Consider the following 18,681-nt stretch of genomic DNA (forward strand, 5'->3'; position numbering starts at 1 on the left):
TTTTAGTGTGACCGCATTTGGGTAAAAATTGGGGTGTATGGATAGAATTTTTTTTAATTGTTATTTCCCCTGTACAATTTTTTTTTCTACTAGTGACCCAGAAGAGTGACTTTTTAACTCGTCTGTAGTTGTGAGGCTTAACAGAAGCCTCACTGGCTTTTTCTGGATATTTTCCAGAGGGATCCTCAAACCTTAGTCCAGAGACTTCTGTTCCAGGTGCTATCCAGCCAGCCAGCAAACCTCCCTAAACACCAAGATCTGCTGGACTGTCTAGGGACAGGGGAGACAAAGTCCCCATCTCTCCCTTCCAGGAGCTCACAGTCCAGTGGGACATTTGATAAATCAGTGCCATGAGGGAGACAGGGCTGAAGGGCAGAGGAGAATGGAGAAAATGAGCCCCAAAGTCTTCCTGGAGGAGTTTAAATCTTGGTCACTAAAAGCATTAATCTGAGATTTCCTTCCTTCCTTCATTCATTCTTGTAAATGTATTTGTTAAAACAAAACAAACGCAAATGGCATCCCTGCCATGGCCCGGGCTTGGTGGGTGCCCTGAGCCAGGACTGTAGCAGAGCAAGCAAGGCTATATCACATCTCTGGCCTTACCTCGTAGGTGTACACGGCTGAATTCCCACTGTCCTCATCTGCACTGCTTTACTGGGGCCAGGGGGCAGGGGACTTTCTCCAGAGCAACCTGCGTGTGCTGAGAATTAGCACACCCCAGGAGCAGCCCCCAACAGTGACTGTTGGCAACTGGCCTAGGAAGACCCTGGCTCTCTCTTCTTTGCCTCATTTTGCTCATTTGGAAAATGGGCTCAAGAGCATAAAAGATCCCTGCCTCATGGGGACTCTGTGAATGAGAACAGAGATAGCATAGACGTCTTTTATTTTTCATCTGCTTTAAATCACAAAATGAGACAGATGAGACATTGCGGAGGGACCAGCGCAGAGCCTGGGCTAATTCTCGTTAAGTGCACCCTCCTGCTGCTAGTCCTAAAGGTAGGAAATGTGTTAAAACGGCATGGACTCTGGGGCCAAACTGCCAAACTTGAAATGTGAGCTTCACCACTTGCTCGTTATAGGCGTAGCTCGCTTCCCAGATGTCGTGTTTTTTACACATTGAAGGTTTGTGGCAACCCTGCATCAAGGAAGTCAATTAGGGCCATTTTCTCCGAAGCATTGGCTCACTTTGTATCATATTTTGGTAATTCTTGCAATATTTCAAACCGTCCAGCAGCAAAAAGATTAAGACCTGCCAAAGGCTTGGGTGACAGGTAACCTACTTTAGCAATAATGTGTTTTTTTTCATTAAGGTATGCACACTTTTTTTAAAGATGTAATGCTATTGCACACTAAATAGACTACAATAGAGTGTAAATATCACTTTTATTTGGATTGGGAAACCCCCCAAAAAAAGCCCAAAATATGACTTCCTTTCAGAGTTCCCGCTGTGACTCAGCAGGTTAAAAACCTGGCATTGTATCCATGAGGATGTGGGTCTGATTCCTGGCCTTGCTCAGTGGGTTAAGGATCCAGTGTTGCAGCAAGCTACAGCATAGGTCACAGACGAGGCTCAGATCCAGTATTGCTGTGGCTGTGGCATAGGCTGGCAGCTACAGCTCCAATTTGACCCCAGCCCGGGAACTTCCTTCTGCTGCAAGTGCAGCTATTAAAACAAACAAACAAACAAACAAAGATATTTGCTTCGTTGCATTGGCCTGGAACCACACCCACAGTATTTTTGACATATGCATGTATTTGAACTTGGACAAGTTACTTAACTTCTTTATGCCTCAGTTTCTTCCTCTGTAAAATGAGTTACTAGTAATCCTTACCTAATAGAGTTCTTATGAGGAGTCAATGATTTAATAAAAAACAAAGTCCTGCACATACAAATTGCCCCAAAAGGGGCCATCAAGTAAATGGCTAACAGGTCAAGGTAGGAAGGGGTTGGGGATTGAATATGGAGTGGCCGGATGATGAGTGGCCCCAAGGAGGGGTAGCAGTGTCCTCTTGTCCACAGAAGTCCCAGGGCAATTTGCTATAGGCCTGGCTTTCCCAAATATTGCAGGAGTTCCAGCTACCAGCCTAGGCTCCTTCCATTGAAAGAAAGGAAGGGAGAGTTCCCTGGTGGTCTAGTGGTTAGGATCTGGCTCTTTCACCCCTGTGACCCAGGTTTAATCCCTGGTCTGGGAACTGGGATCCCACATCAAACTGCTGCTGCACACTGTAGCAAAAAAAAAAAAAAAAAAAAAAGAGAGAGAGAGAGAGCATGAGAGAGAGAGAGGAATAGAACAAAGGAATTCAGACTAATGAACAAATAATAATACCACTTATTAAGTACTTACAACATGCCAGGCATCATCTCACAGAACCCTCCAGCTACCAAAGAGGTAGGTAACATGATCATCATCTCAAAGATGAGGAAACTGAGGCTCAGAGAGGTTAAGACATGTGCCCTAAGTCACAAAGCTAATAAATGGCCACTGAAGATTAAATTGAGGTCTGTCTCTCCCCTGAGTCCCTCCTCTTTCTATAAAGAAATAAAAACTCAAAGGTTAAGACCAGAGCACCTAGGTTCTGCCTTGTCACCCATCGTTTCGTGGGATCTTTCCCTTTGAAAATAGATTGCCTGAAGGTGTTCTGGAGCCAAAGGAAGGACCATCAAACCTCCTGATCTGACAGGCACTGACAGACAGCAGGCTGGGTGTAAATATGTGTGCGAAACCTGCTGGGTCCCCTGAGTCATGAATCAGCCACACTGAGGCTGCCGGTCACACAGCCTGAGCAGCAGTGATTTGCACATGTACGGAGCTGACTTACAGCCCGGGGAAGCCTTCACTTTTCCCCCAGAAGATGCTCAGGGCTGCACCTTAGAGTCTGATGTCAGTCCTTACTGGTTGCCTAAGCACATCAGTGTTTCCAGGGCTCCTTGTCTCTCTTCCACAGAGAGAAAGTCCCCTCCCTTCCTTTAGCCTTTCTTTTGGTTGGAGAGCTGCAGGGGAAGGAAGCCTTCCTAAAGAACCTGAGCTTGAGCTGGGTCAGATGAGATAGGAAAAATGTTCCAAGGAAAGGGAGCGATTAGTGCAAAGGCCCTGTGGCACCCCTGAGTTTGGTGTGTTTAGGAACATTGCCTGAACACAGTCGGCAGAGGAGGCTAAGAAGCAAGGAGGAATCATGGACCTGTGACCCTGTATGCCAAGGAGCAGTGAAAAGGGATGGGGAGTGGGGATGGATGAGTGCAGGGGAGCTGTTAGTCTGGCATTTACAGAAGCTTAGACTTCTAGGATCTCAGGATCATGGGAGTTAGTATCTGAGCATCACAGGCTCTAGAGATCCAAGAATCTTGAGATTTTGGACACATAATCATAAAGTCTTAGGCTCTCCTTCATAAAATTTTGATCATCAATTTTCTGAGCTAGGCAGCACTCTTAAACTCTCCAAATTTTGCACAAAATAAATCAGTGCCAAAATTCTGGTTGGCCTCTGACTTTACCAATGACAACTGTCCTTCCCTAGTGCCAGCATGTAGGGGTAGGCAGGCCGGGGCCTGGCCTTCCTAGGATCAACTCTACCAGATGAGATACCAAGAAGGCTTGGTCTCAGCTTGGATTCAACCTGCTGTTAAATGTTCAAGTCCAGCATTTCCCCAGGCTTTCAATTCTTGGTCATATCCTCCCTAGAAGCTCACAGGGAGTGTATCTGTCTAGCCCTCCTGAGCTGGAGCAGCTGGACCGGAGCAATGTCCATTATGTTTGGGCCCATGAATCACACCCCTCATGGCCCTTTTAGTAAGTCCTGGGATTCCTGCTGAGACCATCAGGGTAGCAGGAGAATTTTATGCCCTTCGTGCAATTTCATGGCATTTGAGCTACTTTCCTACCTTTACTATGTAGGGGTTTCCTCCTCCCATAGCCCCAGGGAGCAGAAAGGCAACCTAGCCCCTTTCCAAGGTTATTTAGTCCATGAAGACAACTGAGGTCTAGGAGTCTATTTTTCTCATTTTCATTTTCTGAATTACTCGTGGTGAATGAATAGAGAGCCTGGCACTCTGGCCCTGGAGAAAGAAGAGCTGAATTCTCTTCCTGGCTGTGCTGATTTGGGCAAGTCTTGATGTGTCAGTAATAAAGAGGGTGTGAGCATTCAGAAGCCCCTGACTGGAGCTGAAGGGCACAGGAGCATGGACCTGTACCCAAACTGGCCCATGGGGAACACCCAAAGTGGTTCAGGCAAACTTTTGCCTCTGGCGCCATGTTGGATTTCCTGGGAGTGATTGCATTGTCAAGCCAAAAGTGAGTAATAAATACTGTGGGAAAACTTCACCCAGACTTAGGCCCTCTGCCCTCATTTCTTGATCTTGTTCACTCAGGGATTTGTATCCCAGAGAAATTAGTTTGTGGCTGTATATACCATTGGCCCTCCTGTCAAAAGGAAGCTGTGTTTGGTGGTTTCATTCCTTCACTGGGTTCCAAGGATACATAGTGGTAAAAAGCGACCTTATCTTCCTGGAATGAATCCGTGATCATAGAATGATATCGAAGCTTGGGACATGTGACTCCTTTGGCAGGCCGAGGGGCAGCGTGACAAAGAGCAAAGTCTTCAGAGTCAGGCAGATGTGAATTTGAATCCCTGCTCATCCCTTACTGTCCGTGTCATTCGGGGTATGTCATTTCAAGTCTGATCCTTGAGTTCTCTCCTCTGTCATTTGGATATAATTATATGTGGGATTAAGAGCATGGTTTGCATCCCATCCTACCCCTTCTAGCTCTGTGACCCTGAGTAAATCCCTCCACCTCTCTGTGCTCCGATTTCCTAATCTATGGAATGGGGATAATAATACTGCCCACCTTGAGTAGTGTTATGGTTATTAAGAGGATCAAATGAGTCATGTATAAAGCCAGTTTATTCATTTATTTATTTATTTTTGTCTTTTTCTAGAGCTGTACCCACGGCATATGGAGGTTCCAGGCTAGGGGTCAAATTGGAGCTGTAGCCACTGGCCTACACCACAGCCATAGCAATATGGGATCTGAGCTGAGTCTGCGACCTACACCACAGCTCATGGCAACGCCAGATCCTTAACCCACTGAGTGAGGCCAGGGACCGAACCCACAACCTCATGGTTCCTAGTCAGATGCGTTAACCACTAAGCCACGACAGGAACTCCTAAACCCAGTTTAGAATAATACTTGCCACATGGTCAGCATTGAGAAAATTTGCATTATCTATAAATGTCATTGTTTGTAGGGTGGTAGGGAGATTTCAAGATGGTGAGAATCTAGAATAAGGTACAGTACTTCATATGTGCTTAATATGTAATTACTGAATGAATGAATACAGAACAGGGTGAGTTGCCCATTAGACAGTAAGTGAAGGGACGCACCCACAGAATTGCTGCCTTGGATGTTAGAACCAGTGTGCCGGGGCTGACCTGGACCATTGCCAGCTGATCATGCCGTCCTTTCCTAGCTTTGCACATTGCTTCCCAACTTGAAGTCAGTGGCATCAAGTTAGTAGCTGGAAATCAGGTATGGTGGGAGCGTATTTACACTGTAGATATCGGCAAATGTTATAAATCACTTTTGTGTCTGTTGTTGTTCTTGACAGAGGAAGGGAGGGAGAGAGAGGGAGGGGGAGAGAGAGAAAGAGTTAAACATTGACTGGCACCCGGTATATATCCCTGACTGTCCAAAGGACCATTTTTGCATTATCTACCACAGTCATCTTTAGAAACGAGTTCTGACCATTTCCTTGCAGGATACAGGTTCTCCAGGGGAAGTAAGTCATTTAGGAGTAGATAAGAAGGCATTAGTAAATGTTGGGAGCCTGGCTTTGGCAATTCCACTAAGTGAGGTGTGTGTATTTCGTGTGGGTTTTGGTGGTCACTGGTGCCTAGCTATGACATGGAAGAGTAGACCCAGAAACAATGGCTGGGTCTATTAAGTGGTAATTCTGGAACTTGGATTAGCTGAATTAATGCTTGGAACTTCCCAGGAAGATTATGACACTCTGCCTGTACCCTATAGCCGTATTTTATATGCTATCGGTTTGGCTCCTAGGTGAAGTCTTTCTCCAAGTCCTGAATAAGGAGAACCATTTCAGGTCATTCCAGATCTACTTGAGTGGCAATTGACTTTGAAGAAGTGCCGCTTTTAGAGGAGCTGGACAGGAGTGCAGCTGTTAAATATATGGGACAGAAGAAGGAATGGTGCGGAAGGCATCTGTAAACTGCCCATGGTTTATTTGAAAGCTTGTCTGGAGTGATCTTAAGGAGAGAGGAATGCATCCAACAAGGCTGCCTCTAGGCTGGGGTCTTAGGTTGGTCTATTCTGGGGTTTCAGCTCTCCAAGTCCAGCTCACCATCACTCATCAGCAGGACCATCTGAGTCCACAGTCCCCCTCCAGGTTTTTCAGAAGCGGGTGAGATCAATTGGATGTGGGCTGGCATCTTTATTTTATTTTTTAGCTCCCCAGGTGAGTGGATAATCAGCTATGTTTGACAACCATTGCATCCTAATGAATAATCTCTCCTTTAAAGTGTGTTGACACATCATTTGTGTTTCAATGGCTCTGAATGGCTTTAGAGGAAAGCCCTGTTAATCTTCTGATCTGAGAAGACCAGCTACTAGTCACTCTTGGAGGAATAAACAGAAATGTGCTGTGCTTTTAATCTTTAAATTAACACCATTGGCTTCTAGCAATTATTAGCACTTCCCAGTGGGCGGTGTGCACACTCCCCTCCCAGCACCTGAATGGAGGGTGTGGCAACTCTAATCCAGGCTGGGCTTTGAGGCACAGCATTGGGCTAGAGGCCTGGATGGATGGCCTGAGCCTGTGGTGGTGGACAGAGGGGACAAAAGGCAGTGCCTTTTCCTGAGGGCAACTGGGGACCTGTGGGGGACAGTCCAGAATATCAGATCCAAAGACCACCACATAGAGAAACCAAGTGCCAAGTGAAGGGCCTGCAATGGAGGGCAACAAGATAGAGCCCATGGGTTTGGGAGAATGAAGAGAAAAATTATCTGGCCAGGTAGTGGAAGAGTCTTTTTCAGGTGGAGTCTGAGGCCTCTGTTGCAAGCTGGAACCACACATATTCCAGAAGAGGCACCTTTTACACCTGTTACAAAACCCATCTTAGTTCATTTCAGTTGTTACCAAGCTTGACTGTCCATCAGAATCTCACAGGAAGCTGGTATGAAATTCAGAGTCTCGGGAATTCCCGTCGTGGCGCAGTGGTTAACGAATCCGACTAGGAACCATGAGGTTGCGGGTTCCATCCCTGGCCTTGCTCAGTGGGTTAACGATCCGGCGTTGCCGTGAGCTGTGGTGTAGGTTGCAGACGTGGCTCGGATCCTGCGTTGCTGTGGCTCTGGCGTAGGCCAGGGGCTACAGCTCCGATTCGACCCCTAGCCTGGGAACCTCCATATGCCACGGAGGCGGCCCAAAGAAATAGCAAAAAGACCAAAAAAAAAAAGAAATTCAGAGTCTCTGGTCCCACCTCAGCCTGTAGGAACCTATATTTTAGCAAGCTAATTGTTATGCAAGCCTGCTTTTTTTTTTCTTTCACTTTTTAGGGCTACACTTGCAGCATATGGAGTTTCCCAGGCCAGGGGTCCAATCAGAGCTGTAGCCACCGACCTAGACCACAGCCACAGCAGTGCCAGATCCAAGCCACGTCTGTGACCTACACCACAGTTCACAGCAACGCCAGATCCCTAACCCACTGAGCGAGGCCAGGGATCGAACCCACAACCTCATGGTTCCTAGTCGTATTCATTTCTGCTGTGCCACACCAGGAACTCCTACAAGCCCTCTTTTTATCCTAGGGAGGCAATGTATAGTGTAGAGGTAAAAAGGAGGGACTCTAGGGACAGCCCAGGTGGATTTAAATCCTGACTCCACCACATCCTGCCTGGGTCACATTGTCCCTTAATTTCCTCATCTTCAAAATAGAATAATTACAATCGCCACAGTATAGGGTGGTGAAAGGCTTAAATGAGATAATAGATGCAAAGTGCTTTGAATAATGCATGCTACATCATTTTTATTATTATTTCCTTTATTAAATGTTAACCAGTTAATGCAGAGACATAGAGCTCGAGGCGACATAAGTGATCAGGCACACATACATGCACATCATACGTAGGGCAAGGGGTGAACACTCACATGCTTTCGAGGACCAGGCAAGATCAAAGCAGCTGGTTGGGGAGAAGGCATGACTGTCTTAGTTTGGATTCTTACAGAAGCAGATCCTGGGACAGGAGGTGAACTTAAGTCATATGTCTGGCAGCTGACCCCAGGAAACCGTGGTGAGGGAGTGGGGACATGAGACAGGATGGAGAGGAAAGCCGATACTGTGAACATCGCGACATGGTACCTCAGTGGCCTTGCAGGGCCCAGTTCTCCTGGGAACCACCTGAGGATCATGTACCATCCCCCTCAGCATTGATCCACCTGAGAAGTAAGGAAGCTGGGATATATTCACTTCCTAAGGCTGCTATGACCAAAACAAAGGACCTCCCACTGGGTGGCTTGACCAACAAAAATTGTCTCAGTTCTGAAGGTGAAGATCAAGGTGTTTGTAGGGCTGTGATGACCAAGCTCTTCCACGCCTCTCCCCTAGCTTCCATTGGTTTGCCAGCAACCTTTGGCATTCCTTGGTTTGGAGATGCCTCACTCCAAGCTATGCTTTGGTTGTCGTATGGCATGCTCCCTGTATGCCTCTGCCTTCATATGGCCAGTGGGAGGTCCTTTGTTTTGGATTAGGGGCCACCTCTAATCCAGTGGACCTCATCTTACCAATTACTTCTGCAATCACCCTATTTCCAAATAAGGTTACATTCTAAGGTGCTGGGAATTAGGGCTGCAACATATGAATTTGAGGGGGGCACTCAATTCAACTTTTATCATGGCATATCCATTCTCCAACTTCTCGCCTTAATTGACTGAGAACTACTGAGAGCAATTCCCTAGCACTCCCAGCTTGCCCTCAGGGCAAGCCGAACACATTCCTGTGGTCAGAGAAAGCCCTCAGGCAGTGAGGAGGAAACCAGCAGCCTGTGTGGGAAGCTGAGTGCCGAGGGGCTATGAGCAGAGCACCCATCGACAGGGGCATTAAACTATGTGCAGGCCTTTCTGAGCACAGGCCCTGTGCTACTGCTCACAGGGTACACGCATGGAGCTAGCTAGCCTATAGTGCTTGTTTCCCAGCCCTTTATTTTTTTATTTTTAATTTTTTTTTGTCCATTGATCCCACAGCCACAGCAACGTGGGATCTGAGCTGCGTCTGCGACCTACACCACAGCTCACAGCAACGCTGGATCCTTAATCCACTGAGTAAGGCCAGGGATCGAACCTGTGTCCTCGTGGATACTAGTCGGGTTTGTTAACCACTGAGCCAGGATGGAAACTCCTCTGAGCTCTCTAGAAAGGGGCACATCCTTCTCCGCTCCAGCCAGTTATCACCAAGCAAGAATGCCTTGCAGGCTAAAGAAATATGTCTCTGAGCAGCTGCAGTCCTAGGGCTGCCAATTTGCAAACTCTACAAAAGTTCATGCTCAGATTTCCATAATGGGGTCTCCATTAATCAGGAACTATGCAAGGTTTCTCAAAATTCTTCACTGTTGAGGAGTTCTCATCGTGGCTCAGTGGTTAACGAACCCGACTAGCATCCATGATGATGCAGCTTTGATCCCTTGCCTCGCTCAGTTGGGTTAAGCATCCAGCATTGCCATGAGCTATGGTGTAGGTCACAGATGCAGCTTTGATCCCATGTTGCTGTGGCTCTGATGCTAGGCCAGCGGCTCCAGCTGTGATCAGACCCCTAGCTTGGGACACTTCCTATGCCATGGGTGTGGCCCTAAAAAAGACAAAAAAAAATTTTTTTTTTCACTGATATTTTGCCCTGGATGATTCTTGACTGTGGAGGGCTGTCTTCTGCACTGTAGGATGTTTACCAGCACCCATGCTAGATAGCACCCTCCCTACTTTTGACTGTGACAATCAATGCCAAATATCCCCTCGAGGGCTGGGAATGTGACAAAATCATCCCCAGTTGGGAACCACTGGGATAGGAGAGTAACAGAATATAGGTCTTCTAGCATCTGACCTAAACCCATCAAATGCACCAGGTACGGCTTCTCAGGACCAGGAGGCCCAATCATTTAAGGCCTCAGTGTCTGAGATTCTTTTTCAGAAATCTATTCCTCTCTCCGCTTTTGCTCCCAGCTCTCTCACTCCCTCTGCCCCCTTTTTTCCTCCTCCTTCCCTTTCCCTTCCCCTCTCTCTCTCTCTTCCCCCACCTCTCTCCAGTCCCCTGCCTGTGTGGAATATATCGCATGCCTTTTAAATATCCTGTAGAATTAAAGTTCCATAGGGACTGCCTTGTTCACAGCTACAGCCAAAGCCACTAGATCAATGCCTGGTACATAGTGACTACTCAATATTTGTTGGATGAATGAATGAGTGGCCTCTCCCTTCACTCCTCCTCCCCTCAAACCTAGGGTTGATGTGGGAAATGATCATCTGAGCACTGAGGGAAGGATGAGGAGCTTGGACCAGCAAGCCTGGACAGGCTGTGTTTTACAAGGGTGCCTGTGCGGCTGCCTTCCTAAGAGGGAAGTCTCCATCCATCCATCGGTTGCCTATTTCCTGATCCTTTATCTTCCTTTATGCAAGAGATAAAGAATATCAATTAGGAACAGACTTGTGGTTGCCAAGGGGGAGGGGGAGGGAGTGGGATAGACAGAGAGTCTGGGGTTAATAGATGCAAACTATTGCATTGGGAATGGATAAGCCATGATGTCCCGCTGTATAGCACAGGGAACTCTATCTAGTCACTTATGATGGAACATGATAGAGGATAATGTGAGAAAAAGAATGTCTATATATGTGTGACTGGGTCACTTTGCTGTACAGTAGAAATTGACAGAACACTGAAAACCAATTATAATGGAAAAAATAAAAATCATTTTAAAAATTAAAAAAAATATCCAATAAGGTATTTAAATCAGATTAACAGCCATTGGTATCAGACTTCTGCTCAGCCGGCACCATATTGCTTTTAGGGCAACCCCATGGAGTGAATTGCTTTTTATGGGAGCAGTACAAGGGGTAGATATAGGGAGGGAAGAAAGGGCTCTGTTTGACCAGGCCAGTGAATTTTGCATTTTGACTTGGCATCTAAGTCTAAAAGGAGAGAGTCAACAAGCAGCTTGCACTTAGCTGGCTCCAAGGGGAGGCACCATCTAGGGAAGGTGGAGAGTGGCCTGTGACCTCCTAAGAGAAGAATGGTGTTTCATCAGCAAGGCTTCCAGGAGCGCTGATTTGCAGAGATCATTCAGATGTCAGCAGAGCAGGGATTTGTGGCCGGCAGGAGAGGGCTGGAGGAGCAACACAAGCAGGATGACACCTGGCCCCATGCAGGGTGCAAATTGTATTTCTCTGTCAACATTGGCTTGCTACAACTCTGCCATTGATTCTAAATCTGACAAAGTCACAGAGAGAGGTCTCCCGACCTCCACTTTTCCCAACACATGAAAACAAACATGAAATACAGCGTTCCCTTTCTTTCCACAATTATCTTCCTGCCCTGCTCTTACCAAAACACTTTATTAAAAGGTATTTATAGAGATTTCAAAAAATAATTCAGAGTAGCTACCCAAGGAGAAAAAAGATAAAAAATGATGCAACTATTCCTTGAAAAATCAAAGCTTTAGCAAGAGTAGAGAAGCAAAAACACTGATAGAACAATGTGATTAGCCCTTATATTGGCCTCTGAGCTTCCTGGTAGCCTTGGAAAAAAGGTAAATATGACAGGTTATGTGTTTGTGTTTATATATAAAGAAAACCACAAGTTCTTTATATGTTTTTCAACTAAATTCTGAGAGGTATTTATCATATATATTATATATAATATATAATAGGCAATATCTTAGACAACAGTTTTCTAGCAAAGGTAGAAGTGCTTTTGATATAGTTCTTTCTCACTATGACACTTAACAAAGATTGAAGGACAATATGAAAAACTAATTAAGGGACTTTGCAAAAACTGAGCCTTTGTTATCCAGGATATTTCAAGCCTTAAAAAAAAAAAATAGTAGCAGTTGTTTGGTTAGAGCTGAAGGAATCCTCTCTTCTGGTCAGTAGCTAGTATTTGGAATGCAGCTGGTTGAGAACAATTTTTTTTTCCCAGCTGGTCTGCTAGAAACCTTTATTTTAGTTCGCTCTCAGTAGAGCTCAGAGGTATAAAGGGGCAAGCAACTCCTACAAGAAGCAAAGCCTTTTCATCTCGTGCTGCCCTCCTTCTAAGCTGGCCCTTCTGTGTCTGATTTCATTTCCTGTGCATCAGGAGTTCACAATCTTATTTTAACCCCAGTATCATATCAGAACCATAGATCCTGTTTGTTAGCCTTTGTATATAGCAAACCACCCCAGAAGTTCATGACTTAAAACAGCCACCATTCACTGGCTCACAATTCTACAGTGGGGCAGCTCGTCTCTGCTCTACGATATCAGCTAGGATCATTTGTGCGTTTGCCATCTCCTGGTGGTTGAAGGATCCAAGATGGCCTCACTCACACATCTAGGGCCTCAGTGGGGTGGCCTAAACGGGGACTCCCTGGGCCATTCATCTTCTAGGAGGCGGGCTCCAGCTCCCTGACTTAGGGCAGCAAGAGAGTGAAAACAGAAGCTGCAAGGCTTCCAAAGGCCCAGGCCTGGGATTTTCACAGGGTTCCTCCTGCTGCATCCTGTCCTCCCAGGGTCAGCTGAGATTCAGTGTGTAAAGCAGCCACCCAGGATGTGAATTCAGAGAGGTGGGATTCCGAGGAGATCATTTGGTAGCCATTATCCACAGCCCTATCCTATCAACACCTCACTAAGGGTGGTTCCCACAGGCAGTGATTCTCACCTGGGGGATGAGGGAGACCAAGGAATAGGAATGTTCTCCCTGGGGACAGGAAGTATGGTACCACTTCTCACTCCAAGTTTTGTGTACTCATCACTTAACAGCCACCATCAAAACACAAAATATTAGGCTTGATGGGCTCTATTTAAAATTTGAGCAAGTATATGTGAGGAGTGGACCTTGGAAGTGATGAAACAGTAAGTATTTTAAGAGGTCTCCTGGCAACTCTTTTTTTTTTTCTTTTTTCTAGGGCCTCACCTGCAGCATATGAAAGTTCCTAGGCTACAAGTCCAATCAGAGCTGCAGCTGCAAGCTTACACCACAGCCATAGCAATGCAGGATTCCCTAACCCACCAAGTAAGGCCAGGGATTGAACCCACATCCTCATGGATACTAGTCAGGTTCTTAATTCTCTAAGCCACAATAGGAACTCCCTGGCAATTTTTTTTTTTTTTTCTTTTTCAGGGCCATACCCATGGCATATGGAGGTTCCCAGGTTAGGGGTCGGATTGGAGCTACGGCTGCCTGCCTACACCACAGCTGCAGCAACATGGGTTCTATGACCTATACCACAGTTCTTGGCAATGCCAGATCTCCGACCCACTGAGCGAGGGATTGAACCTGCATCCTCATGGATACTAGTTGGATTCGTTTCTGCTGCATCACAATGGGAACTCCCTGGCAACTATTCCCGAAGACCCTGTAAGCATGGGGCACACCACAGACTTCTGCCATTTGTGAGACAGTGGCATCTCCAAGCCTCCCCAGTCAGAAGTGCCAATCAGGAGTTCCTGTCGTGGCTCAGTGGTTAACGAATCCGACTAGGAACCATGAGGTTTCAGGTTCGATCCCTGGCCTTGCTCAGTGGGTTAAGGATCCGGCATTGCCCTGAGCTGTGGTGTGGGTCACAGATATGGCTCAGATCCCACATTGCTGTGGCTCTGGTGTAGGCCAGCGGCTATAGCTCTGATTAAACCCCTAGCCTGGGAACCTCCATATGCCTCAGGAGCAGCCCTAGAAAAGGCAAAAAGACAAAAAAAAAAAAAAAAAAAAAAAAAAAAGTGCCACTCAGAGAGCATGAGATCTTTTTCTTTTGGGCTAGAGTGAGATGTGCAGCATGTTAGTGGCAGTCCAAAAGTCAGCTGAATTTTCTCCAGGCTGAATGAGAATCCCTGACAGCACTCACTGACCCTAGCTCTAGACAAGGGTCACACTATTTTAAAGGATGGGTTGGATGACAAAAGCTCCACGTTCCCAAATTCCATAGAAGCTGGAAAGCTGGAAGGTCTAGATACCAAAGACGTTGGATAACATAATCAGAGGAAAAAAATATTTTTACTTTAGAGAAACAGTGTAAATCTTTGAAAAGAATGAATTAAAGGGGAGTAAATGTAAGATCCTGTTTCGGCTCAGAGCATGGGCATGCATGCACCCCCTCACAGGTACTTCCATGAAGAGATGAAATGAACGAGGCCTGACTTAGAAGCACTATGTGAAAAGAACCAGTGGATGTGTGGTTCCAGGAAACTCAAATCAGAAGTAGGCAAATTTAATGTGACCTTAGGCGATATTAATAGGAGCATAGGTTCTGGATTAAGGGAGGGGATTAGTTCCCTCTATTCTATATAGCCTGGTTTACTCCAGAAAAAAACAGGCCAGTTTCTACTTTCATAATTTAAAAGTATAAGACAAAAATTAAAGGGAATTTCAACATGATAAAGGACTTGAACTTACAGGATATGAGGAAATACAAGGAGTAACTGAAGACCCTTGACCTAGAGAAATCCTTAGCAACGACTTAAGGATAGTGTTCCACTCTAAGTCCCATGTAGACAAGGGACTTTATCTACTCTCTATGGCCCCCAAATGAGCCTTGGACCAAGGCATGAAAGGTTGAGGGACTGTGGCATTTGGAGGACAAAAGAAAAAAAAATCTGATAGTCGGAATAAATTGCATTGAGTCCCCTGTCACTACAGGGACTGAATGATCACTCATCGGGATACACAGAGGGAATTCAAACTTTAGATGGGTAATTGGTTCAAAATTAACTTTCAAATCCTATCTAACTTCAAGGTCTGGGGATTCCTAGAGACTTGCCCAAGGTCACAGAGCAAGTTGGTAGCTTTTCAGCACCAGAGTCTCCTGAAATCAATGTCTGTAGGAGGCCACATCAATTCTGGCAGTAGCCACCATGCCTCATTGCCTTCCTTGGGCATGATGCCACTGCACACATTTATATCTCCTATTTGGCCCCCATGGCCTTGTCGCCTGCAGACTTTGGACCTAGGGCAGGATAGACAGTAAGAGGTGGCAGTGGACCAGTGCCTGTGAAGATGGCTTTGTCAGCCAAAGATAGATTCCCTCAATGTCTAGGGAAGGTCAATTCCCCCGTTTCTTACAACTCCCAGTATGATGGGGACTGTGAAAAGCAGAGAAACACTAGGTACTTTTCACACATGTCAATCCCATTTCATCCTCATAACAACCATATTAGTTTCCTAGGGCTGCCAAGTTAAAGTACCACAGACTGGGTGACTTAATATAAATTTATTGTCTCACAGTTCTGGAGGCTAGAAATCCAAAAGGAAGGCGTAGGCAGGGCTGTGCTTCTGGTACCCTCAGATGTTCCTTGCCTGCTAGATGGCCATCTTCTCTTCGTGTCTCCTCACATTGTCTTCCTTCTGTGTGTATCTGTCTCTGTGTCCAGATTTCCCCCTTTGATAAGAGCACCAGTCATATTGGATCTGGACCTCATGACCTAGCCTAATTTGCTTAAATCTATAAAGATTCTGTTTTCAAATAAGGTCATACTCCGAGGTCCGGTGGATAGATGCCTTGGGGGGAGCAGGGGAATTCAATCCATAACATTTCATCCTCTGATCTCCCAAGATTTATGTCCTTCTCACATGCAAACTACATTCACCCTGTCTGAACATTACCACGGACATCGAGGACTGGGTTAGTAACAGGTCACCATGCTAATGCATGGAATGCAGAATTAAAGTGCATTGCTGCTGGCTCCAAATGCTACCTTCTCTCTGTACTGTGCTCCTGCTCCGGGCTGCACCTACCCTGCGCTAGCTGCCTCGTGCCCTTTTCTCATACCTAGTGGGCTGTCTGTCTGGCGAAGCCCCAGACTGGGCAACAAGGGGCATGCAACTCCTTCCATCCTCCGATAAGGAGCTCAGCCCAGGTGGATCTGTCCTGGGGCCTGGGTATGGCAAGCTGGGAAGATGCGTGGAGGGATGACTAGAAGTCAAGTCCCAGGAAGGTGCTGTGGTTGGAGGTGGGAGAATGCAGCCCACTCCGGCCATCATTTGGGGAAAGGGCAGGTGTCAAAGGCTGTTGCCTGAGCTGCCATGAAAAACACAGTGAACGTGGCTGCTGAGGCCCTGTGCTGCTGCTGCAGGCCCCATTCACAGTTATGAAGATGCAGATGCTTAGCCAGGCCCAGCAACAGCCAGTAAGAAACCAATGCCAGACCCTTACATAGGCACAGCTCCTGCATCCACTTCCTGGAAAGATGGAGGTCCAGGCGAGAAGTGGTCCTTGGGCTCTGTCTTTGCTGATGGAGCTTTCTTTGGGGATCAGGGACTGGCTGGTGGAGAGCACTGGGGAAGAAGAATATCCCTGAATCAATGAGAAGAATGTGGCTTTTGAGGTCATCAGCCCTGGCTTGAATAGGACTCCCACTCACAAGCTGCATAGTGTTGGACAAATTGATCAACCCTCTGAGCCACATTTTCCCAGGGGCTTATTGTGAAGATTAAATGCACCACGTGTGTGAGGCACATGACCCTCTTCATGTCGCTGGGCTCAGTAAACACTTGTTTTTGTCCCTGTTTTCTCCTTCAAAGATGAGCTATCCTGGCCATCCGGGGGAATGCCGAGGGAGACCCAGGGAGGGGACTGGTCCCTCCTGCCTCTCTTTGGGGGTCTGCTCACCCTGAAAGCATGAATTTTGTTTGTTTGTTTGTTTTGTTTTGTTTTTTATAGCCCCATCTGCAGCATATGGAGATTCCCAAGCTAGGAGAGTCGAATCAGAGCTAGCTACACCCACAGTCACAGCAATGCTAGATCTGAGCTGCATCTGTGACCCACGCCACAGCTCATGGCAACACCAGATCCTTAACCCACTGAGCGAGGCCAGGGATCGAACCTGCAACCTCATGATTCCTAGTCGGATTCATTTCCACTGTGCCACGACGGGAACTCCAACATGAATGTCTTGATGGCCCATGCCCTAGGTGTGCTAACAGTGCATTTTCTCCCTCACAGAGGAGCTGAAGGAGAAGCTGACAGAGTATGTGGACAAAGTGAATGGCCAGAAGCCAGGCTTCATCAAGGTTGTGCGCCACAGCAAGCAGGAAGGCCTAATCCGCTCCAGGGTCAGCGGCTGGAGGGCTGCCACTGCCCCCGTAGTGGCACTCTTTGATGCCCACGTAGAGTTCAATGTGGGCTGGTAAGTGCCCATCGGGAGCTGAGGAGGATGAGTCCCAGTATGGTGAAGATGGGTGCAAAGGCTGCTGGGATCTCAATCGGGATGGGGGAAAGGAGAGATCTGAGTGTATGAGGGACCAGGCCACAGGGCTGGCCCTTCAGGATGAACGAGGGCCAGGGTCAACAGGTCAACACACAGTGTCTCAAGGGTTGGTGACATAAAGTGTGACTCCAGCTGGCATGGTTCTCTAGGAGACATGATGGGGAAAGGGCTAAATGCTCAGGGCAAAGCAAGAGTGCTGGCATGAGGCCAAAACCCAACCCTACAGACAAGACCAAGACCAAGGGGGCAGGGGAGGGCTAAAATGGCTTGATGTTATCACAGGTTCCCTGAGCTATCCCAGATGCCAGGCAGGAAGTTGCATAGAATCTCAGATTCCTTCTGCTGGTGAAACTAGGTCTTAGAAAAGCTTTCTCTCTCTCTGGCCAGTGCTGCTTAGGTGCTTGGTGGGTCAAGGCTTCAGTGGCTGCAGCCAAGCAGGGACAGGGCACATGATGCTGACATCCCTGCAGGCCACAGGGCATGTGGTGGCCCACTGTGTGTGCCTTCACAGAGAGCTTGGCCTTAGGGGTCCAGGTGCTGGGGATAGCTGAGTGTACTGCCCTCCTACCTATCCTACCTGACGGCCCTGGGGTCTGCTGTACCCCCTAGTCTCCAGATGCCACCCTCTGCCTCCATAGAGTGGGGTAAGGTGGGGCCCTTAGCAGGAAGAGCAATGGGCCTGCACATAGCATGACTGCACTGGAGCCTACTTTTACATAACAGGCCCAAATTCAGTCTGTAATGCAGCCATTTCTTATAGTTGAAGTCCCTGCTTGCCATTTGTGACTATTTAAAAAGCATTTTCACTGGATTTATGGCCAGAAGAGAAGAGAGACACTTACTATTTCAAGCTGATTTGAATAAACAATTATGCAACAAATGCATTATTAATGAGAACCTTATCATTCCTGTCTGCAAACATTTTACTCACCTAGTGCCTACAGGGGCTCCTGGCTCTATGGAAGCCGGAACCCCCACCTCTCCTTGGGCAGTGGGAACAGGTGGGGGTCTGGAAGGACCTAAGCAGCATCGCATGGTGGGTGGAAGCAGGTTTGTTCTCACCTCCTAGTCTCTGCCCTCCTCATCTGCCTTTTCCTCCTGGTTGATACGCTGAATTTTAGCAAAATCAAAGCCCAAGTTGAAAGCTTCCCATGGAACCTTAGATGTGGTCCTTTCTTCTTTCTTAGGTCTTGATTTTTTTTTTTCTCATGGAAAAAGGAAAGCAAGGAGACA

At 47.0% G+C, this 18,681-nt stretch overlaps 1 protein-coding gene across 4 annotated transcripts in view; it reads left to right on the top strand.

The window, feature by feature from the left end:
- Positions 1-18,681, top strand: part of GALNT18 (polypeptide N-acetylgalactosaminyltransferase 18) — a 488,883-nt gene that overhangs the window by 237,527 nt on the left and 232,675 nt on the right. For all 4 annotated transcript variants that reach the window (XR_014837270.1, XR_014837271.1, XM_085012065.1 and 1 more), the window contains exon 4: positions 17,184-17,367. Coding sequence is in view for 2 of the 4 variants with exons in the window: in XM_085012065.1 (XP_084868191.1) it covers positions 17,184-17,367 (184 nt within the window). In the remaining 2 variants the exon portion in view is untranslated. The remainder of the gene's footprint in view (positions 1-17,183; positions 17,368-18,681) is intronic.

The sequence above is a fragment of the Sus scrofa genome, chromosome 2 (genome assembly GCF_054392235.1).
Source record: "Sus scrofa isolate SSC_HxYL_T2T_F1_AM1 chromosome 2, Sscrofa_HxYL_maternal_Yorkshire_Landrace_v2.0, whole genome shotgun sequence".
NCBI lineage: Eukaryota > Metazoa > Chordata > Mammalia > Artiodactyla > Suidae > Sus > Sus scrofa.